General features: G+C 37.8%; 1 protein-coding gene across 3 annotated transcripts; it reads right to left on the bottom strand.

Annotated features, from left to right (window-relative positions):
- Positions 1–24,522, bottom strand: DDX46 (DEAD-box helicase 46). 3 transcript variants are annotated; one of them, XM_059825321.1, is made up of 23 exons: positions 24,497–24,522; positions 21,741–21,929; positions 21,319–21,459; positions 19,336–19,453; positions 18,274–18,439; positions 17,814–17,965; positions 17,368–17,481; positions 15,587–15,752; positions 15,096–15,216; positions 14,566–14,741; positions 13,999–14,120; positions 13,097–13,175; positions 11,191–11,273; positions 10,281–10,445; positions 9,756–9,918; positions 8,677–8,870; positions 7,966–8,103; positions 7,146–7,295; positions 6,321–6,518; positions 5,518–5,736; positions 3,290–3,434; positions 2,543–2,616; positions 1–1,768 (listed from the first exon to the last, which is right to left on the bottom strand). In XM_059825321.1, exons 1-23 carry the CDS (start codon positions 24,511–24,513, stop codon positions 1,721–1,723), a joined length of 3,138 nt encoding a protein of 1,045 aa, XP_059681304.1. In that variant the 5' UTR covers positions 24,514–24,522; the 3' UTR covers positions 1–1,720. The 3 variants fall into 3 exon arrangements, with proteins under 3 accessions (XP_059681304.1, XP_059681305.1, XP_059681306.1); XM_059825322.1 differs by having other exon boundaries at positions 6,339–6,518; positions 19,348–19,453; XM_059825323.1 differs by having other exon boundaries at positions 6,345–6,518; positions 19,348–19,453.
- Positions 24,523–24,859: the final 337 nt, after the last annotated feature.

The following is a 24,859-nucleotide window of genomic DNA, read 5'->3' as shown; positions in this document are numbered from 1 at the left end:
TAGTGTCAGACTGCCCAAACTTGAAAGTGCTCTTCATTAAATACACCAACATCTGTCACTCTTCTGGGGGCACACTGTCAAAAAGTTAGACAATTCAACAAACAAGTTGTACGAAACACGTCAAAACCCAGTTCTTAACAGAAGGGAACCTGACGTATTTAAAGGGAACCCTAGGGCCTTAGTTTGAGATTTCCGTTTTAAATTTTGAGAAGTGTTATTGCGTGTGCTCCTTCTCTTTGTTCCACTTGATGTATTAATATTGGCAAGTATTGGGTGTTCTTATCCTAAATGTATACTGTTAAGTTGGTATAATCATTACTTTCCTTTCCCGTATTGCAAGTAAGGTACGCTGACATTAGAGTAACAGTTGTACGCAAACAGAAGTAGTCATTTAAATTACCTGAAGTTGGGAAACAGAAGTTGTAAATTTATACAGCCATTGTGCAGGTTGTATGATTTGTCTTCACCAGGGTTAAAGCAGTATATACACAGCTGTTTTAAAATGACACATTTCTTCTCTATGTGTCAGGTAAGAAAAGCTTCCTACAAAAGTCCTTTTGAAAGTCATCATCTTGAGAGTCTTGCAGCTGCTAGAATGAGGTGATTCAAATTGCTACCACTTAGGCTCCAGATAAGTAGACAGGAAAGTTAAACACTTAAGAGTAGTAAGTGTCCATCGTCAATACTAATGGTAACGGGGATGAGACCTCAAAAAGAAAGGTCTTGCCTGTCCCAGTAGCTTATTGACTGCAATGATAGTCAATATTTGTGGAATTCACTCACAAATATCATTATTCATTTTTACTTACAGGCATGTCCTGACAGTAATAAAGATGACAACCCCGGGGGAAAAAAAAAATCACATTAAACATATATATAAGAACAATATAAAAAAGTGACAAAGTCGTATTTCATTACAAAAGAGGTTTCTCTTTTTTTCTGAGAATTTATTTTTAAACTAAACAAGCTTTCATTTTTATGTCAGAGAATGAGGGGAAAAAAAAAAATCAAACCCTAAAATTCTGATGTTTAGGAAAAAAACAGGAAAACTATTTTCATACTACAAAACGTTTCACTTTACAAAAACCTCAAAGAGTTATTCTATTACCTGGATGATAAAGACAAAATGGGACGTGAAAAGGATAAGAAGATCTTAAAACAAGACCTCAAGTATTTCTGGATAAAATTCTCTACTCTGATCACTGCAAGACTCTCTGACCTTAGGGGGATATTTGTACATGGAACGAATGTGTGTGGAACCAGCCAGAGAGATGCTATGGATCAGGAGAAAATCCTGCCTTTATTTTTGTGTTTTATCATTTTTCCAGTATAAATTGATATGGCGTGACCCATCCCCACAGTATGAAGCAGGTACATTCTAACAATTTCCAACACAAATCCCAACATTGTTTAATTTACTTAACAGTATAGGCTGTCAGGGAAATTAAAATCTGTTTTATTTTATATTCTTTATGATGAAAAGTATATAAACTGCACTTTTAAATTAAATCATGCTCCGCCAAAACTGGTCTGCTTTAAGACTGATAACTTTAGTGGAGAGAATTAAGATGTTTCAGCAAGTATCAATTTTCTGTTAAAAAATGTCCGCAAGACAAAATAAAAAAATTCTTAATTTACAACAAGCAGTGTAAACAGCAAAAACAACAGAAGCCACAAAGTTTCACGCACCAGCCACTGGCAGACAGATAACTCCAAATACTCATAGAACTTTGTATCTTCCTTTGTTGGTTGGTTGGTATGAATTTTGCTGCAAATAAAGGAGAGAATAATCACAGTTAAAAGTGAAAATAGATAAATGAATTTCAACAAAGCCCCACTAACAATAAATCCACATGACATGTGAATAAGCAGTTCCTTACCAATCTCCTTCCTTTGGAAAACATTTTTAGGGGGAGGTCAACGATTTTGAAAAAGAAACAAAACTATCAGTAATGGCTTGGCAAGACCACTGGAATTGACTGCTGATTTGAAAGGCTACTTAAGAGAAAAAGCCAAAGACGCTGTCAAGTCTAACATAGTATCACTGAAGGTTATTCTAGCGAAAGCTGAGGTTTCTTCAGCCAGAGAACTCAAACTACCATTTTTCAAACAAGATACTGTCTTGAGAACAGAGTATGTTGAAGACAGCTGATTATTAACTGGGTAAGCTGTAAAGCTACGGCAGAACGAATCTCTCAACACATATAAAGTATTAAAATGAGGGGAGTAATTCTCCTCTCCCCTGCCTGATGGTGCTGAAATTGGGAAATTTATTGGGACCTAACTCTTTAAGGGGTCTTCAGTCAAAAAGCTCTGTTAATGTGTTATCTCCATCTACTGGCTGGATAATAGCCGTATGTCTGGCTGACTGAACACAGTAATATTTTCTAGGCTGTTCAATGAAACAGTGGTTTTGAGATCTATAGGTCCCAGTCCCTGATATTAATAAAAACGTATGCCAGAGTGTCAACATTTGTAGACATCAATCTCATAAAGCATAAATTAAGGCACTTTTCCTCTGCATTCTGGGTATTTCACTCACCAATCTGATGAGCTCCTCTTTTATAAGTCGCGTGATTTCTGCCTTTGCTTTCTGTACAGCCAGTTCATTGGCACCTGAAGACAAAAACATATTACCATCTTAAACGCTTTCTGTATGCGAAGGCTACAGAATAAACACTGCTGGCTATTTTCAGAAGCACTGTAGAACTTACTGAATATCCTCAACTACTTGCTGAAGAATGCTCTAGTATTGTATACACTGCCACAGCTAGACTGTGTTCTAAGGAAGATACTTAAAACAGACAGTCATAAATTACACTCTTCAGAAATACCTAGGATTAGAGGTTTCTTTGAGAAAAATTCTACTCAACCATCATAAGATTCGCAAAGTTTTTGTTGTAGTAGTTGATGTAATTTCTTACACCTTTAACAACCAAACCACACACAATTCCATTTTCTTCCTTATTTCACACCGGCACAGACATCTTTGTGCTTATCCTGATTTTTTTTTTCTTTCTTTTCTTTCCCTCTCCTCCAAACTGATTACATACATGTTTGTGGTTGTTCTGTGGCAGGTCTGTCTTCTCAGGAGAAGCATCTCCGTGATCCCCATGGACCATTTGACAAAGTGCGTCAAGATAAACGAGTGTTTCTTTAGTAATTATATTAATTTCCAAAGTAGGTCTGTAACTGAGCATCTAGACACTATGACTATAGAGATTCCATGTCTAATCAAAAAACTGGAGTCATTATCTTTCATTGAAACATTTATAAAAAGGATACGTACTTTCTATAGCCAAATAAATCTTTCGTTCTCCTTCCTTGGGTTCTTTGCCTGGAGGGAAGTAAGTTCCTCTGATTGTAATAGCAGCTTCAGAATATTCACTGATTCTCTGTAGCGCTTCTTTGGAGGTAACTTTCCACCTGGCAGTCTGCAAGGTAAAGGATAGGGAGGATCAACAAGGAGAAAGGCATCACACAAAATGGCAACCAAAAGGTCAGTTGACATTTTAGACAAATAACAAGAACACTGCACTGTGAAAATCGGTCTCGGCATTCTACTTTAAAAACATAGACTGAAATTTTAGCCAGTTATTTTTATGCAAGTATATTTGAAAAAATCTGCCTCTTGTGTGAGCAAGATAAATTTATGGAAGAAGGACAAGAGAGAATGGATGCATAGTACTATTGAAGCAAGAACTCGAAAGACCTTCTGTTTTGCTACACTGGAAGTTTAAAACTTGTAATTTTTTCTTGTGATTTTCTGAAGCAGCACTCAAGTATTTTATTTAGAACTTTTTGTACAGGAATAGACTTCAAGGCCAAACATATACTGTTAATGGCTGCAAGTACTTCCCTTTAACAAAATAAATGCTATTTATTTCTATGCAATTCATTGGTTAAAGACAAAAATCTCCATAAATAAAGCCTAAGGATTAAACACTGCCAGTTGTTTTTCAGAACCCTGTAAAAATTGTCCCAAATCTCTACAATATCCTCAAAAATACTTCATTATGAAAAATGCATCCCATTAATTTAGACAACAAAGCTACCAGAAACTATCTAGTAGATTGTTGTAAGTTACTTGTAGATTGAGACAATTTTTTTGTGTGGTGAGCTCTGGCATTTAAAGGTAGAGGACTTAGGACAAGAGTGGAGAAGCTCCCACTGCCTTGGTGTGAAGGCAAATCTATTCCTGACAGGAAGAACGATCCCCTCCAGTCCCTGTTTGGTTTCTCAGTTCTGGTAGGTTGAGCAAACATACCATGTCTCCTACCTTAAACCACTGCTTTTCCAGAAGCCAACTTTGGAATACAGCCTCTAAAGGCAAGTTGTATGTCCCTGGATCAAAACTTCACCTGTTACATATTCTCTCTGCAAGAGGTACCTTATCAGCATTAATCTGACTCTCAGAAATGACTACACCCGTAATCAGGAAGGCTGCCCTATGTGTATCTTACGTGTGATGGTATTGAATGATTGTGTAGTACTTCTATAAAAAACAGCTTACACAGTCAGCTGTCATTCTTGCTTTAGGTGATCATTTTATCATCTTACTTTATCTCTGTCATCTCAGATCTGCACTGTGTTCAGTATTATACATGTATACAGTACAAGATGAGTGTCTCTCCCTTACAGAGATCTTCCAGGGACATAATGAGCAGTGATGATTCTCACTGATGAACTGCCATATATACATCAGTGTTTCAGAGAAGATATTACAAAATATTGAAGAACAAAAAGAAGATCAGAAAAGAGCTATTTTTTTCTAGTGTAGCTCTAAAAAAAAAAAAAAATCTAAAGAGCTACCATTTATTTATTTGCAGACACACATGGCAGGCAACAGAACAGTTACTTGTCTAGCCATTATAAGCAGGCAATGCTTTGTACCTAGCAAGTGTATCCTTAAAGGGTTAGAAGGATCCTTAGCAAAATTATAAAATCTGGAACAAGTTCTACGAATGAGAAACCACTTAGGATAAGAATTAAGAGGATTTCTGAGAGGGTAACAAAACTAATAACACAACAACTTGATAAAATAAGGCAAACCTGGGCAGAACTTCAACGATAAATACAAGGAATTGCGCTTAATACTGTGGAATATAAATCCTCAGAGTAACGGATGAGGTAGACTATAGCAGCAATATTCCAAATGGCAAAAATACTCAGCTAATAAAAAAAGCAAAGAGCAGTATCAGTCATAGGAGCATGGCCTTTGAAATAAAATGCCAGACAGTGTCAAAGATTGGGGAATGAGAGAAGTCAGTGGCAGAGGCTGAAAAAAAACTTTTGTATGATAGGGAATGCTTGTTTTTCTGGTATTCTCTGGAATATGTCCAAAGCATTGTGGATCTATAAGCTGCGAAGTAATCACAGTAAGGGAGTAATTTCAATTAGGTATGACAAGAAATAAAGACAAAATATTTTATGGGTATAATCATAGACTAAGCTATGAAGATAGCCTTTGTTAAATAACGGTCATTTACACTTGATTATAGCAAAATGGTTACTTGCCTGTGGGAAGTCATTGATCTCTAATTCTTCTTCATATCTCTTGAAGGATTCATTTTGTCCTCCATCCTGTTTCTCTTCCTCCTGCTTCTCTATGGGTACATAATTGAGCTTAGCATTGATTTTTTCAGCCAGTTGCTCTGCAATGGTCTTGGCAGATACAGTAGGAGCTTGAATTGTGCCTCCTCTCAGGATAGCGTTTGTAGCCTGCTGCATTACATCCTGTAAAAAAATAGGTCCACGTTGAGAACAAGGTAGCCAAAAGAAGTCCTATATAAACCAACAAGGGTTGCATTAAAGCTTTCTGTGTAATATAATTGTCCACATAACAAATACATTCTCCAAACTTCTCTTTCTCTTCTTTCCTTCCTCTCAATAACTCCCCTCTCACCTGCACAGAAAAGATCTTATTGGTCTTTTGTATCTTCTGCTCAAAATACCTTTGGACCTTCCAGACCACATTAACCTAAATCTAAATGGATTGTATATCACAGGCTTCAGCAGAGACAGATGTTCTGCAACTCTGCTAAAGCTGACAAAACCTAATTGTGTCATTTTATCAATAATGAATTAACTCTTTGCCAGGGCAGAAAAAGCATTTCCAGTTCTGTATTAAATCTTATTATCGTATTAGCTCAATTACAACTACTACAACTTATAACTGAGTTAGCCCAGGGCAAACGAGCTAAATAACGCAGTATGTTATTAGTGTGCAGAAACACTAAATAAAATGGCAGCCACAGAACAAAGAATTGAACCACCTTTATTAAAAAAGAAAAAAAAAATTGCTCTGTAAAGAGCCTGACCTTAAAGTGGAAGGGGACCAATACTTGTGCCTCTGCTCCAAGATTCTTCTGGGCATTGATTCTCAAAGCCAATCTTTTAGCAATTTCCAATTTTTCTGCATTCCCAGCCGACGGCGTAGGAGCATTTGATGTTCCTGGTGCTGCCATGTCTTTTACTCTTTTCTTTGAATTGAACATGCTTTCAATTTGTTCATCGATCTAAAGAAAATAACAATTATTAGATCACTGCATTTACCATTAGATAATCTTATCATCCTAAAGAAAGAAAATACTAAGGTGCATTTAGTTTAATGCTTTTAAAGAAATAAATCTTGTATAAATAGTAGAAGCCTGCACAGAATTACAACTCAACAAATGGAACAGATGATCTAATAATCAGGAAGAAGTTTGAACATAGTGTTTCAAGGTCATGAAAAGGAGTCTAACAAACATCAAGAAAGGAATCTAATAAGGATTTAGAAATAGAAAAGGCTACTATGAATTTCTTTAAAATACTGAAAGTAAAAATATGTTTGTAATTGAGGGCAATCATTCTATTAATATTACAAAGAAATGATTTTATGTGACATTTACATAACTACATATACTAAATATAAAATACCAGTAAGTCAGAAAGAGACTTTCAAGATCTTCATAGCTATATATCTTTTTTATCGAAGAATACATACATATCTACTCATGGAATTTAACTAACTAAGTCAGTAGCATAGGACATGGAGTAACAAAAATCCATGCATTCTGCAATGTGTTATGTAACCTCCTAGGGAAAACCCCAAATATATTGGAAATCCTTAAGCAACTTAAATCTTATTTTCAGGTGCTTACATCAACAGCTGTATCTTCATCATCTGAATCTTGCAAGCCAAGGGCTGCTTTTTGTAGCTTCTTTCTTTCATTAGCCAAAGCCTGTTCTGTTTCATCAAATTTAAAACCTTTGCCAGAGAATCCACTGCTTTTTTTAATCAGCTTTCCCTCCTGAAAACAAAACCACATATTTTCATACTTAGAAGTCTAAAATACCAATTCCAATAGTCATAAAATAACTATAAAATTATACAAATAATTTTGAAGTTATTTATTTTAAAAAGCAAATCCTAGCACACTTAGGAAGCTCTTCAGATTAAAAAACCTGTATTTTACAATGAAGTGTAATAAAAAAAGCCATGTTAATTCAGCATATACAAACAATACACTATTGGGATTTTCTGTAAGTATACATTTTAAATGCTTTTCAAATGCAGTTAAAAACCCTGCCAGTTTTTATATCAGAAAAACTCCGAAGTCACTCTTCTGAGGATAAGCAACATCCTCTGATGACGACAGCTCTAGGAATACTAATACAAATTCTGTGAAAGAACTTCATTATCTTTTACATGAATTTTGATAAAAGCCAAAGTGCCCCTTACACAGTAAGGGGCGTCTCTCTATCACATACCAGATGACAACACTAAAATTCTCAAGAACAGTGCTGTAAATGACATTCAAGATCCCAATCTTGAAAACACTTATACACTTACATAAGCACACATACGTATTCTCAATGAAGTCAGTGAGATGACTCATGTATGTATACGGTACAGCTAGACCCACGTGCATACGCATTAAACACAGACCAAAGCCCCCTACAGAAGAAAGAATTACTTACAGCCTTCTGTTGGTCTTTGAAGTCAGCCCAGAGCTTCTCCAAATCAGTAGGAATTGGATTCCCAGACAGTTCCAAAGCCTTAATGATATCACCAGCATACCGTGCCTGATCCTCAGTAATGAATGTATATGCATACCCCTGGTCAAAATTAATTTAAAAGATAATAAAGAAAAGTCTCTAAAGACACTTTATCTCTAAATTTATTGAAGCACCTTTGCGCAGATGCTGTTGTTCTGGTCAATAAAAGTAACCATGATATTCACGCATAAATATTTTTTAGCAGGAATGTAGAATGAATAATGTGCTTTTCCAGGAAGCTGATACAGAGGTAATCAACCACAGATGGTAGAAACTGAAGTCTTTCCTTTCAATCTTGTGATGGTTAAAAGTTTGGAAAATAAAATCTTATAAATTTAGTAGGGCACATTTCCAACAGTGAAAAACACCCAAACTTTCAGCCACAAATGGGATTTAAAAGAACATTCATACATCAGAAGAACATGTACGTTCCAACTTTCATAGTGCTAAAATTTGGAATATATTTTACACATGATCACTCAAAAACCTTAGATGCACTCTAAAGGAAAACCCTCTTCCCACCAGTAACGTAAACTACGCCCTCTGTAGCTGTCCCTTGGGAACACCCTGATCAAGCAATAAATGTGGAAAAAATATCAGTAATAACCAAAACAGGCAACTGATTATACATACTTTATTGCCGGCTCGTCCAGTTCGGCCTGCTCGGTGTACGTAATCTTCGTAATGGTTGGGACAGCTATAATTGACCACCAGCATCAACTGTTTTACATCTAAGCCCCTTGCCGCTACAGATGTGGCCACCAGAAGTTTGCAAATTCCATTCTTGAAATCATTAATTATGCTGTCCCTGTCATACTGATCAATACCTGCAAGAAACCAGACAAAACACTTAATTATAAAGCTCTGCTTTGAGCCAAAAGAATTTGTATACAGGGCAAAACACCCTCCAACTTCAAACAACCAAAAGCCTAAGCAAATAAAATTTCAATACATTCACACTTTTACAGGCAAAATGCATTAGCCAGAATAATAACTGTCTTTGTCTATTATCCAGAGTAAAAAAAATTTCAGCTTTTCCACTACAAAAAGATGTTTTCCCATATCAACATCCTCAAAAGTTTCTTTAACACGATTTTCTATTTGACTTCTTATATTCAATTGAGACCTCATCTGGAGGCTTTGTCTGTTCTCTAAAGGCAACAGAAATCCCAGAAGAACGAGAATATTTTTCCCTCTTCCATTGTTGCACTAGATGAACAGTGGGTTTGTATTTATTGGTTACTGTATTTTTAAGACCATTATATACAGAAAGTCTGAAAATACTCTGGGATGGACAATATTCTAAAGAGATTTCCTCCTCTTGCTACTAAACTACTTCTGTTATATTACTACTTGATGGCAGAGAAGTCAAAACAACAGCTGCTATTACTGTGGGATCTCAAATAAAAATATCATATAATACTCCTCCAATGGCATTCATTACTCTACAATAGCAAGCAGTTAGTAATATTCCCTGAGAGGTGTTAACTCTCAGTAACAATCCTGTTGCACAGAGACATGATCTGGCATCGAGTAATTATGGAAAACTAGCATGTCTATTTCAAACTAAGTGACACTTATAAAGCAAAACCTGCTTAGGAAGAAATAATAATTGGTACTATGCAGGAACTAAGTAACTTCTCTTTATAACTACTGAATACCAATATTCTAGTTTGGAGTTGTTAATATAAAACCTGAAGATTGCAGATTACCTCCATGAAGAGACAAGCAAGGATAAGAGGCTCTCATTAAATCTTTCAACAACCCATCAGCGTGTTCTTGTTTATCTACAAATATGATAACCGATCCTTTCTCCTGATAGTGTCCCAGTAGCTCCAGTAACTTCAAAAACTTGTTCTCCTCTTCTATGACAATCTGGAAAAAGACATACAAAAGCAAAGTAGAAAGAGTATAAATTGTATCTTAAGTCATTAATCACATTCAGGGTGCATAAAAATAAAAATCAGGAACAGGAGATGACTTTTTCAGGCTGTTCCCACAGCTAGTGGCAAAACTGCTGTTCAGCTTAGAGGGATAAAACCAAGTTTTTTTAAAAAAAAAAAGTGATCACATTGCATTTGCAGATTAGGGTGTTTGTTCTGAATTCATGTTTAATAAGGTCACTGAACTTCTAAAAATAAAAGCTCTTTGGGTATATTGGTTTATATTCAATATTTCTGGAAATAATCTTTTGCAAGCAAATGAGAAGATAAGCGAGGCAGATGTGTGATACTCACAACATGTTGCTCCACATCAGAACAGACAACGCTTCTGCCTCCAACCTGCACTTCTATAGGTTTACTTAGGATTCTCCGAGCTAATGCCTCCATAGCTCTGGGAAAAGTAGCAGAGAACATGACAGTCTGACGATCAGGCCTGACGTTGTCTACAATGCGCATAACCTGTTTTAAGAGAACATTCCCTGTTAATACCCACGTGCTGTAACTGAACTTCATACACGTACAGAGCTGTCGTCTTTAAAGTTACCTGCTATCTGCACTACACACAGACTACAAAACATTTCTTTACAGATTTGCTCATGGGACCTAGGTGCTGGCATTGGAAGACAGGCAAAACTTGCTGGACTTCAAAGGAAGTTGAGCGGCAATATGCAACCCAACACCAGCCCAGCAGAAATCTTAACACATGCAGCAGAAACCCTACAGCTCGAGAGAGAAAATAAGGGAATTGTCCTCATTTTGGAAGACAATATCACCTGATGACAACTGAAAGACTCCTGGATGTCCAAAGCTGCCAGCAAGTAACTTGTCATCAACATTTCCAACATTTTGATCCTGCCTCCTGCAGGACACTGCCAGGAGACATCAAAGACTTTATAAGCAGGCTACAACTACTATTGACACCTGCATCAAGGGATTACACAGGGCTACAACATGGCCACAAGTATTCAAAACGAGTGTGTAAAAAAAAAAAGTATATTAGAGAAAAATCTAAGCTACATAAGAATTTATTGAAAGCAAAGCATGTGAGGAAAACAGAAAAATTAAAGAGTCAGTTTAAACTGTTGTCCATATGTAGTACATCTTTTCTGAACACTCATTGGCAGTGTAATAATAATGTAGCATTGCAAAATCCTTTAAGTTGAAAATAATATCTTGTGGCAGTATCACTCATGTCATTGATTACCTGAGGCTCAAAACCCATGTCAAACATTCTGTCTGCTTCATCAAGTACAACATAAGTGACTCTACGAAGATTTGTCACCCGACCTGTGAAAGGAGAGGAAAAAACACATGGGAAACAAAATCAAATGGAAATCTAGTTTCCCTCAGGAATAATTTTTTAAAAATGGTATATAGTCTCACTATCTTCTAACAAAGACATTAATTAATTTTTTAAAAAATTCACTAAATGTGAATTTTAATGTTCTCATTTTAATCAGATATACATTCTGGGAAACGTGTAAGTATGCACAAGGCCCTTTATTTTGTCAAACTCTTCTCTTGCATACCATCATAGGGCCAGAAGAACCTGTAAAATTCAGAAAACTGCCCTCGCCAAAACACATCATAAAACTAAGACTGAGATGAAGCAAGGAGCCACATCAGCCATTATCTGACAGCGCCACCTAGAAAAAAACATATTAGAGATTACAGCGCATGTGTGGAAGGCAAAGTCCAGTGCTAACTGTTGCAGCCTCAGAAAAACTCCTTTTATACATATTATCTGTAATGCTTCCTTGGAGCTAGAAATAACTATTTGAGGATAATCGTACTAATTCTAGTTAACTGCTAATAATATGCATAAAACAGAATAAGCAGTCTTTTCAAAATGAATATATAAAGATTAAAACCTACCCAGTAACACTACTAAACTTAAAATTAAGAACCACCCCAAACTCTGGGACAGCTGGAAACAAAATAACCAAGTCGCATATCTGTGAACATTTTGAAATTATGATGGACAGGATAATTAGCACCCTTCCCAAACAAATAGCTAAGAGATTCCCTTTCACAAGAAGGATTTTAACTCAAGGATTTAAGAATCATACTCTCAAATGATACAAACATGTGAACACATTCAGTTCCAAACAACTGTGGAGTGACACTGTTAAATGCTCTCAGAGTGGAACAGACTCTTCACATTTTCTACAACCATCACTCAGACTCATGCCTATCAAACTACAGTAGAATTTGGTCCTTTCAGCTTCAGCAAATTGTAGCTGAATCCTCAAATAATGTTTTGGAGATTTAGCGCTGCATTTTTTTAAGATATGGAATTCATACTTAAGGAACAAAATAAATATGTCTTAAAATCTACGTATCTATTTAACATCTTAACATTTTCATCCCCAAATAATAACTTTGTAAAATTACTTGGGAACAGCATTAATGTACCTACCTTTGACGATTTAAGTCTTGGAAGCCCAGTTCTATATGTCTTGAAGGTACTTTTTCCACAGAAGTTAAATAATGTCAACAGTTTAGTAGAGGTTTTGATGTGGAATAATTTAATAATAAAACTTTATCTAATAAGCATGCAATGGTTACACTAGGACAAAACCTCTTAAAGCTGCAGTGGCTCAGTTTAATCAAGCTGAATATTTGATGTAAGGTCAGTTCTTTTACTTTTGAACAGTTATTTAGGGAGGGCTTCTTTGTCTGTCTGTTTTTTAAAACCAACAGATAAAGGCAGAGTCAGACGCTCTTAAGTAAAAGCGGGTAACTGCTGAGCTACGCTAACAATAATAAAGGATCAACGGGCAGACAAAATAAGCAACCTTTCTATAACCTTTATCTAAATGACTTGAAGTTAAAAAATTTGGACCAGCAACATTTTAAGTTTAACAACGATAAGCATTCTCAGAAACTCTTCAAGAATGTAGTATTTCCTGTCCTCCCCAAAAAAGTCAAACCAATATATGATTAAACCTATTATTAGTGCTACATATTCTCAATAGCTAGATAGTGCAGCCTGAAGAGATATAAGAAAATTCCATAAGACCATTTATCAAAATACATGATCTTTTGAATTTGTTAGAATTACACAACAAATATAAAAAATTCTCCATAGGAAAAGGTTTTCTACTCACCATTGTTAGCTGCTAACATGTCAATCATACGTCCAGGTGTGCAAACAATAATTTCAGCACCTCTTTTGAGTTCAGCTATCTGATTTTTAAACACAGTAAACAAACTATTAGAGTGAGTTTTTGCTTTGTGGGTGTTTTTTTTTTAAAAACATGTATCACCTTGCAAAAAAGAAAACAACATACACTGTAATACAGCTATTCTACTAATGTGAATTGTTTCTGTAAAGATCTTTCTTCACAATTTCTTTAAGTCTTTGGCAAACTCTGCTTTCCAAAAGAGTAACCTCTAACAACCTAAGTTACTACCACTTAAAGTAGTTACAATGGGGATATGACTTCTATACAGTTAAGGGCCTATAAGAAATGTCACATATTATATCAGGGACAACTGATACTAAATAAACAATGTTCCATCACAGGTGGTCACTCCTGTTGCTTCCAGAAACAGGGGGCGGAAAAAAAACCCACCTTGAAATTAATCTCTAAATTACTCTAACATGCAATATTTGATAATGCAATAAACCAAAGTTAGCATTTTCTGGCTTTTGTTATCTTGAGTGGAACTCTCAAAAAAATAGAGCTTCTCACTAACTTTGAAACTATCACATCACATTAATAGCTTAATTACTACCATGCTCAGTACATACATAAAAAGAAACAGTCTGAAACTTTTAAGGACTATACTTGAGAATTTTCAAGAAGAGCAGTATGTATAAGGCTAAGTTATGTGCAAGTGCTTAAGCTTTTGCATTACTACCACTCACACTGAGAAAATCCGTAATGAAGGATGCAAATGTACTGGATTTATGGGAAAGAGAAGGGAACTAAATTCACTGCAAAAGTAAAATTAACTAATAAAGTTCAAGCGTTATTTGCCAAGTAAGGTTATGTCTTTTGCATACCTGTTCACTGATTCCTGTTCCTCCATAAACACAGACAACTCGAAGCCCAAGTGTCTTTGAGAATTTCTTACACTCCTTGGTAATCTGCAAAGCCAACTCGCGAGTAGGTGTCATAATGACAGCTGAAAAGCAAAGCATTTTTATCACATATTGTAATATAAGAGATGTTGTTATTCATACAATAAAAATTAGTATTTTGTAATGATGTTTAAAGTAATTCACTTTTATGTATTTTTTAAAATGTAATTTCAAGAAAAAGAGAGTTAAGACAGTAAGAGGATGGGGTGGAACTCTGGTGAAAGTTACAAAATCAAAGGAGTAAGGTCTCCCTTCCAGATATACGGACATACAAGTGCTCTTGAAACAACATTAGATACCACAGTGATCACAAACAACATTGAACAGCATGGTGATCAGTAACTAAATCAAAAAAAGCCACTCATTAATGGATATTAGTAAGTAAGCATTCCTCCCTATAACCAAGAGAAGAACTGAAGACCCTTCCAAAGCATATGCTTGAGTCTTTTATTTATTTAAATAGCGATTCTGAAAATAAAAGCTTTGTACCTATGGGACCTTCTCCTTCTTCTAATGCTCTCTGATCCATAATGTGTCTGAACATGGGCAACAGAAATGCAATAGTTTTTCCGCTTCCTGTTTTAGCAATGCCAATCAAATCACGTCCATTCATAATTGCTGGGATAGCCTGGGTTTGAATGGGAGTGGGCTTTTCATAGCCATGTCTTAAAGAAAGGAAAAAAAAGATATTTTAAGAACAAAATAGGATTTGACAGATGCGAATCACAAAGTCATGCTAAAAAAAAATCTGCATATTCATATTTACATATACGTATCAGTGACATTCAGAAAATACAGCTTAAAAACAAGCAGCAAAAGCATGATACAAATGGCAGAAGTAACAGTTCAAAACAATAGTTCAATACTGAGTGATAAACACTCTGATGACTATATATGTAACATCTACAAACATGGACATGTCGCATTATGCAACAAAGAAAAAGGTTTTTCTCATAAACGTATGATACAACACAATGAGCAAAATCAAGCATGATATAGTTCATAAAGTGCTTGCTTACTTTTTGAGGGCAGTGAGAATCTTCATGGAAATACCACACTGTACCCAGGTTTTTATTGGTTTGGGGCAGCCTTTTCCCTTGACTGTAATTCCCTCCAACTCCAGCCTGTACACATTCACCTCTGAAATAACAGTTTGCATTACAACAGAGTCAAACTTGACATTTCTCTACTACCTTGATCAAAATATCCTTGATCTGTCCCTGAACATGAAATATTAATTTTATCACCACCAGTAAAAGAGCTTTTAGCTTGTTACACATAAATACAGGAGGTAGGTGGAAAGGACTCAGGTAAATTTTTCAATCAAAGACTCATATTAATTATATGAGGTTATCAGTAATAGTGATCTAACCAATTCAGTGTTTTTCTAAACCAAGTTGCTCCAAACACTCTTTATATTCCAGAAGAATTTGCTGTTTCTTTGTGCATCAAAATCTGTCACTCTTTTCTTTAATAGTACCCAAGGTGTTCTGGTTGTATTTGTCCTTACCTTCTTGAGTCATTTTAGCTAGTTCTGGCACTTCAACATAGAAGTTTTTCCTGAAAGGTTCATATTCTATCTTTCCATGATCCACTGGTTCTAGCAGCTTTCTCTGCTTGGTCTGATAGCCAGTCAGGGCAGTCTGAAGATCAACTTCCTCCTCTTCTGAGGAATACTGTATAGATTATAATTTGTGTGTAAATTAGTATGAATGGTATTCTGAGAGGCTCTGTTTTTTCATTTACAGAGGAACTTTACTTAGAAGCGACAGTTACTCCTTACCCTATTAGACCAGATACTGAAAACCCGCTCTCAGTTTAAGAAGAGTCCCAATTGTTCTTCCATCTATTTCTTTCACGTTTCTCCCAAACCTTAACTTTCACCGTGTTCCGTATCACTTTCATGACTTTATGCATACTAACTACCAGCCTTGTCATTCAGAAATAATCACTGCCATACAACAGAAATAGTAAGAGGAAAATACTAAGGAAAAAAATCCAGCCAGCATACCACTGATTCGTGCCCCACTGTGGTCACAGTTCTGACAGATGCACCCAACTCAGCTTTAAACTAGTCGAGTACTACTAACACTGGAGCTGCAGCAACACGGAGCTTAGCCTGACCTAGTTGAGCTACAGTGCTAGCGGGGTATCTAGTCTATGACTTGGGCAAGGCTGTCTCTTTAAGACCTCCCGGACAATAACATACCCGTACCCTTAACAACTAACTATTCAGGCCTACAACACCACACACAACCACATCAAGCAGTCAATATTCCTATTCTCTTGAAAGCATTTTATCAAGGCAGTTTGGACACAGATGAGTAATTCTGAGAAGCTCAGGTCCAATCACTGAGCAAGATGGCTCTATGAGAATCCCGGAGCACTGTTCTGTTAAAATTGAATATTCATGCTGATCTGCCACTGCTCAACATGCAAGAAATTGCACACCGTAAAGACTACAGGGAGATCTACCAGTTCATCGAACCCACATCCAGAGAGGGCAGCTGACATTTATCTACTTTTACCACCTCTTCCTACTAAAACACATTTGTTATTTATACCCAGTGTAACAGAAAATGCTTATATATTCGGTTTAGGGTGCTGTCTACTAGAACATGGGACTTGGCATAGCATTCCGTAGCCCCAAGCACAATCAAACTCCTTTCTACTGTTTCCTAAACTGAAAAATGAGAACATATACCTCTCATTTGTGCTAAAAGAGATATCTCATTATGATTTATGAAGTGTTTTGAGATCCATAACTTAGAGGTGTTTTGGAAATTAATATATTTATACTCACAAAGAAATTAAGCAGAAAGGTAACACACAAACCCCATTTTTTTTCAGATTAGATACATACGACTGAACAGCCGCATACGCAAACACTCCATACTAGCTTGTGGGTCATTCCCACACAGGATCACCAGGACTGCCTGCCCAATTTCAGTAATGTGAACTGAACACACACTACATGTGACATACACCAGTCCAGTCATATTAAGAACAATTACAAAGCCAGACAACCTGATGCACTCATTCAGTTCTCATCTGTATAACACTGCCTCTGAACAATAAAGCTGCGATGGCAATTTCTGAAAAAAAACACCTGAGTACAAGTAACAAGAATCTGCATAAGATCGAAAACCTTGTGACCATGGTTCTGCAAATTAAGTAACTAAATGTTTATCTCCTAGGAGATGGAAAAATCCCAGGACTATCCTTATTCTCATGCCTCTTACAAGAGGCACATTGCCTTTTCATAGTAGGAATACAAGACACTTCCATTACCTCCATTGCATCTTGGTCATTCTCCATGAGCTCCCCTTTCTTCTTTTCTGACTCCACAGCTGCCTTTTTGGTTGTCACCACGGTTACTACCTTGGTAACAGTTGGTCCGGATTTCTACAAAAACAGTTCAGAAAAATTACTGTGCTATCATATAAAACAAAAAAAATACTGTATAAAATATATAGAACATTTGTACTTGTGAATACATTATGCTAGGGTTTTTTTTTTCATTTCCTTCAGTGAAATTTTATCAGAATAATGCTTGATAAAGCAGCTTGGTAAAAACACCAGGAAATTAAAGTTCAGGCAAACAGGCCTTAAGTGCATCTAACTTGCTGCTGGCTTTTTTTGCACTTTCCCCCCTTTTTTCCTCAAGCCATTTTGATATTAAAACACAAAGCTATTTTTAAAAGACAAAGATAAGAAATCTTAGTAAGTGATTTTACCTTTTCACTCCCACCTCCACCTTTCACACTTCTCATATTGAACTTCTTGACCTCTTCTTTTACTTCTTCCATATAAGCATCCAAAGGATCTAACTCTTCATCTTCAACCTCACTGCCTTCTTTTTCTCCTTCTGCAGTTTCCTCTTCATCATCTAATATGAGCAAGAAAGATGGGAATAAAACAGACAGGGAAAGAGAAAAGTGTTCACATGTGTTAAATTATGAGTCTACCCAAATAATTACAGTCCAGTTTTATTACTGTATCATTTTTCCTCATACAAATCTCACCTGATTGTTAATCTCAATTATACCTTAAACCATTTGAAGCCATAACCAGATTTAGGCTTTGTTATTTTATAGTTCACACTCCGAAAAGTAATTAAATGCTTTAAAGACAAGGTAATAAAAATATTATTAGGAACAAAAGTATTTTAACTGTTATATACAGAAAGTTAAATACCATCATCATCTTCTAAACTCCATTTTTTCCCCTGTTTCATCTCTTCAATTTCTTTTTTCAGTTCTCCTATGTTTTCCATAGCTTTCTTGCGTTGTTCTTCCCTCCATTTCTCCACTCTTTCTTTTCGTTTTCTCATTTCTTCTTCTAGTTTGTTCTGATCAAAATTCTATGATAAAAAACAACGAAATAGTGAAAATTAATGGCCACTGCCTTTAGCCTATGCTTCTTCAAACAAATATGACCGTTGTGTGAGCATGCCATAGAAGACTGGACATACACAAACCTATCGCAACAGAAGTAAATTAAAAATACTAACATCAACTATAACATTTTCACGTAAGAAACACAGTTAACTATTTTATTTTTCATTATAGTAGCTGGTATGTAATTTTTAAGATAATAGCAAATTAAAGTTTCCTTCATTTAGTAGGAAAAAATATTGTAACTCACACCAGTGAGTTTCAACGCATTTTAGCTGTTGATTCATAAGACTAAAGAATTATCATGTTACCCTCTACTTCCAAAAGTCCTTCTAGTACAAAAGCCTGTGATTGGTTTACGCCTGGGGAGCCCTCACTGACAGTGCAGCAGCTATTAATAAAGGAGGGTTAGTAACAATGAGCTGGTTTAGAAGAGTTAGCTAAAACTGCTAGTTTGGGAATTCTTCATCTAGGCACATCTTTTCATGTCATGGAACAAGGCAAAGAGAGCTTCCCTCTTCCTTTGTACTTTGATTCCTGCCTGGATCCAGAGGCCAAAAAAAATTTCAGCTTCTCTACTGACACCTAATACGTGAAAAATGAGAGATCCTTCACGCTTGTCTGTGGTTTGCGGTATAAGCAGTTTCAAATCTTGAATTGAGAAGAATGTTTCTTATGCCAAGAAGTGGAAGCATACCCCGTGACAGGAATCCGTGTTACTGCAGAGAATACTCTCTCATTCAGCGGGGATTTTGTCCAGCTCTAAGAACAGGTTTTCTTTTCTTAAAGCAGTAATCTATGGCTAACTTAATTCCTGGTTTAAATTCTATCTTTTCAATTTATAAGTGTTAAAAGCTTCTACCTCAGTGGCCACGGTATTTGTAGTAGCATCTTTATCCTTCTCTTCTTCTTTGTCTTCTTTGTCTTTTTTCTTTTCTTTGGAAACTTCCACACCTTCTGTCTTTTCTTTAGATCTTGATCTGAGAGGTAAGATCAAAGATTTCTTAGAACATTACAGCTTTTCTCAGGGGGGAGGATACACGTGTGCTGGATAGAAACAGAACTATGAACACCCTGTACAGGTTTATGTTTTCAAATACCTTACAAAGCACACTGCCTCCCAGAGAATCTTTCCATTTCATGGAAATATTCCCTTTTAACTACCAGAAACGTAGAATCTATCGCAATTCACCGATTCACATGCTTTAGTTCTGTTCTTCTCATTTCTTTACAGGGGGAAGTTGCAGACTTCATTTCCAGAACACTTACAATTGATACTCTAGTGGTTCTACAGTTTATTTTACACCTCCTTGAAGACAGCAGTTAGAAAAGAGATACTAAAAATTTCCTGTTTGTTGAATTTCTGGAGAAAGGTAAAGCGATCTAACATCTTGCCATGGAAGTCTGAATGTCCCCCTGAGCATACAGTACTGGCTGAAAGACATAAAACCGCCTCTCCCTGGGAAAAGCTACTTATGTAACTCAAATGTAACGCACAGACTTGCATTTAATGCAAAACCCATTTATCACAGATTTTATTATCCTTACTTGCTTTCAATTAAAAAAAAAAAAAAAATCCAAACCAAACATGTGCTGACTCATGATAATAAATGTAAAACTCACTTTAGCCAATTAAATCTCATCAAGCCTTTTCCATCGGGCTATTCTAACAGAAACCATACACTTATTCCAAAAGACTTTGTGATTCCAGCTTCTCACAATTTCTAGATTGTCATCAACCTGCTTATTCTTTATACAGACTGCTGTTACAGACTTCCCACTCATTTTACAGTATAGCATGATTATATGCTGTTTGTAATTATATCTGAAAATTCCATTAAAATATATTTAAAAGAACATGACCCGTAGTAAGTTTTTACACATTTCTAAAGTCAACATCTAAAAGAGTTCAAGCTTCACCTCTTTACTAAGTCTATTTACTAGACAGTTTATTTGCTTATAAACCCCTAAGAGTAGTACTTATCAAATCCATATTAATTGCAGCACTAAGCACACCAACACAATTCAACAAACAGCAGATAAACAAGTGGTGGCTTTACCAAAGCAGACTTCTTGAGCTTCTCTGAAGTGTTACACTACACATTTTATTCTTCTGCCCAAGTATAATTAAAAAAAGCAGATTCCAAACTTTCTTGGCTTACATTCTTTAGAACACTTTTTGCATAAAGAATGAACGAAACATGGAGCTCAGGCACAGTTATAACAGTTTAGAAATTCCTGTTCTAGATGTCAACACGATGCCATTCATAGATCCTCTGCTACTACCCTAGCCGTATTTTTTCAAAGCCCTGTATGTTTCCAAAGAAATAAAGTGCTTTATCTGAGAAAGAAAATGATACAGCACATCACTGAGAACACTGCACTGGAGCAAATCTGGTAACTAAAACTTGGTATTCTCTAGTAATTTACAAGTTTAAAGAAAGTTATACTTCAATGTAATGCCTGTGCTAGACAGCAGCTGTATTTTATTAATTTGGGCATACATGCTGGGGCATAAAACATTACTTATTGATACCGGAACCTGAGATAACAATGAAGCACTATGAAACTTTCAGAATGAAGTTCAATCTTAACTTTAAAGTTAACTGCTTTTTTTAGCTGCCACAACTTGGATCTTTTTCTTTTACAGAAACATTCTCACAACAAACTGCATTAAGCAACACATTAAGCAATGGGAAAAGATCGTAACAGTTCACTCACATAATATTCTCCTTCTCTCTGGTTCTACAAACCAGAGCTTTGCCTGATGATTCCCTCTATGCTACCAATAGTTTTACGGTATTTTGTCACTATGACATTGACTGTAATTAGAGAACACAAATACCTGTTTTCTGTTTTCCTGTTCTTGCTTGGACTGGAGGATCGAGATCGTCTACCTCTACTCCTGCTTCTAGAGCGCCTCCTCTCTCGGCTCCGGGATCTTCTTCTCTCTCGGCTACGTTCCCTTTCTCTACTTCTTGAACGTCTGCCACGGAACAAAATTGTATTTATTTAGCACGTGATCATAGTACAATTTTAGCCTGCTATTGAGGAACAGGTTGTAAAAGGAACCCAACAACCATCAAGACCACTAAGAAGCTTAAAAACTCCAGCACCAGCAGCTAGAAACCATTTAATAAGCAAAAACGTTAAGCATGGTAAAATCTATCATGAACGACAGCAAAGTAACTTAATTACAGCGGAAGAACATCAGTATTCAGATGATAAGCATTTTTATCTACTTTGATTGGAATTGATAACTCATACCTTTGACGCTTTCTGTCACGCGATCGAGACCTTCTCTTGTCCCTACTGCGTGACCTCTCACGTCTACGTTCTCGATCTCTACTTCTAGAGCGTCTGTCTTCTCCGCGTTTTCCTCTTTTGTCAGACGGAGAACGACTTCTAGAACGGCTACCAGAGCGTCCACGTGACGCAGAGCGCTTCCGATAATGCCTGCATTGTAAATTCACAAATAAAGATGAACATGAGCGCGGGAACAATTTGCATATTGTCATATTTGTCATATTTAGGTGGACAGGCAAAAAAGAATTATTTATCTTAATTTCTTGGACTTCTAAAATTTCTAAACATTTGTTATCATGTCGATAAACTGATTAATATATTTATACTCCTAACAATGCTGAAATTAGAGGTATTACTTGGTCATATTTTTGTTCTGGTTTTAGGGTACTACTATAAGCACATCATGAGAACACTATAATAGCAAGAACAATTTATTTTTTAGAAATCCACTGATTTCCATTATACACAGGAAAAGACAAAGACTCTTTGAAGCTATCTTAAAATTTGTCAAACAAATAAAACTGTTCTTTGTTCCTTTTTATACAATATATATAATTTTTATCCAGGTAAGCTAGGTAAATTATATCTCTGCTCAATGAAAAAGCTGTCAAACTGCAATTGAAGAAACACAAAATGCTGAGCATATGTGACACTGCAATGGTCAATGCCTTTACGATGCTGACATCAAAAGAAATTCCGTAACGTCATCAAACATCACGACAGAAGCTTTAAGAAGTTAGCAAGGCTTGAGGGGTGTGTGATGGAGATGGGAGTCTCCTTTTCTCCCTCTCATTAATGCTGTCTTATCCCAACCACACTGTGGGAGAGAGTAGGGCTAGGAATTATCTAGGAAATTCTTCATCTGAGTGTACTGACTTGTACAGAGGGACCTTGACCGTGACCATCTCCTTTTCCTCTAATTCCTGATTTTCAATCACCACACCAGAATATTTCCCTTGTTCACTCTCATGTAGCTCAGGACCTACAGACCCTGTCTCTGGACAAGCTTAGTAGCCAGGCTTGGGAAGCAGAAAGAAGCAGATAAGGCAAGACCCCCACCTCCTTCTTTCCCTTCCATCATTGCCACACAGGGTTGTATTACAACAGTATCAGCACTAAAAATAATATAGTTTATTTCAGCATGTTGGTATATTTAGGTATCATGTACATTTGGAATCAGTACAGTAGCAACATAATATCCATGTACCGCCTATCAGCAATATAACTGAATGCAAAGAACATCCGTCAGCATTAGATACCTCTAACTTCTTTGCCATCTCTGTCACAAAATGCCACGGGATCTGCTCCATATTTCTCCCCTTTCTAATCTTTTAGTTTTAGAAAACTAAATTTTTTTTTAAGTTTTCCTCTACAGTGTGCAATAAAGCTGAGTATATGATTTCAGGTTTCAAAAGCCATAGTCTGATGAACATTTCTTTACATCAACTCCAGCACATGCAGCCCACCCCACCATCTCCACCCACCATTCACTCTCTTACCATTTCTTCACTTTTGAAACTTTTTGTAGGTATTAAAACAGAACATTAATACAAGTTTAAACTCACTTTTTACATTATTTTTAGCCCAAACAGAAAAAGCTTGTCATTATCAGAAGAGAAGCTGTACTGTGACAAGCAAGGGAGTCCTGCTAGCTTGAGTGTCAGCAGTTTGGCATTCAGTTCCCAGGAGATTTTGCAGCCTGAGTCTCTAACGGTGTCCTGTTGGCAACAACTGCTGCCCTAGCTAGTTTGAAACTAATTTAGAGATATCTATGGGAGTGCCAAGCTCTTCACTGAATCACTAATTTGAACCCAAGGCGGTTCTTAAAATTTCAACTCATCTGCCTCTCTCAGTTATGGATCCAGGAAGCCGTTACAGTGTAGAGACAACTGCGTGCGGGGACTACTGTGTCACAGCTTTAGTGTTAATATCTGATGGTTAGGTTAAACTAGGAAACAGAGGCATATGCCATAACAGCACTTGCAAATTATGGAGTTGGTTTAAAGCCTGATAAGTGAGAGCAGCTCCAAATCATCTGGCAGCACAGGCTCGACCCGGAACACACAAAGTACACGATCACATTACTGCTGAGTTGATACAACACCCTACCAGGTGTTTATGCAAGCTACGAGAGGACAAAAGATAAGTGATCCTGCATAAACTTGAGAAGAACAAGCAAAAACGTGTAATCCAGGTAAAAAAGCCTACCCCGCTAATTATGCCATGGCTGTGATTTTAAAACAAGCCAGCAAAGGCCAGGCTGGGGGGGTCGTGCCTGTTAGCCCCGGCGCTTCGAACTCAACGCCACGCACCGCCACCAGGCGCTTGTACCCCGCCACCCCCCGCGCAGAGCCCGAACGCGCCTCGGGGCCCGGAGAGGCGGCCACGACCCCCGCCGGCTCCTCAGAGCGGCGGGCGGCGGAGGGGAGCCTGGCAGCTCCCAGGGGAGCGGGGTCCCTCCTTTGGGGCCCGCCGGGGCCCCAAAGCCCGGCCCAGAGCCCCGAGCCGCCCAACCCTGCTCTCAGAGCGGGCTCCGCGCTCCCGCGCAGGGCCCGGCCCCGGGGCCTGCCGAGGCGGCCCGCCGCGGCCCTCAGCGTGCCCGTCGCCGCCCTTTGTTCCCCCCACAGAGCCACTCGCACCACGCCGCCACCCGAGGGAGCCGCGAGCCCCGGCGCGGGCCAGGCCGGCCGTGGCGGCGGAGCCCCCGCTGCCCTCACCTGGACTCCCGGCCCATGGCGGCGGCGGCGCGGGCCCTGCGCTAGACGGCGGCGGCCATTCCGCGCCTCAGCGCCCGGGACGACGAGAGGCGCGGCGGGAAGCTGCCGCCTCCCCCCTTCCTGCCCGCCGCCCGGCTGCGGCGCCCCCTGGCGGCCGGAGGGCGCAGCGCCGGGTCGGGGCAGCAAAGCGGGCAGCGTCCCAAAACGGGCAGCGCCCCCGAAACGGGCAGCGCCCCCGAAACGGGCAGCGCCCCGCCGTCCCGCTCATCGCAGCTGCCCGGGCAAAGGCCTCAGCCCTGTCCTTGCAGCCCAGCCCAGGCGGGATTCCTGGTGCAAGGCACCCGCCGCGCACCACAGCCCTCT

The sequence above is a fragment of the Gavia stellata genome, chromosome 16 (genome assembly GCF_030936135.1).
Source record: "Gavia stellata isolate bGavSte3 chromosome 16, bGavSte3.hap2, whole genome shotgun sequence".
NCBI lineage: Eukaryota > Metazoa > Chordata > Aves > Gaviiformes > Gaviidae > Gavia > Gavia stellata.
Note: the sequence above shows the minus strand (reverse complement) of the source record. Positions and strands in the feature narration are given on the sequence as shown.

Coding starts and splice junctions, on each gene's coding strand:
- DDX46 (XM_059825321.1), bottom strand. Junction 3,435..5,517: donor AGATCAATGACTTCCCACAG/GCAAGTAACCAT, acceptor TTTACCTTGCAG/ACTGCCAGGTGGAAAGTTAC. Junction 2,617..3,289: donor GATTTATTTGGCTATAGAAA/GTACGTATCCTT, acceptor TTTTGTCTTCAG/GTGCCAATGAACTGGCTGTA.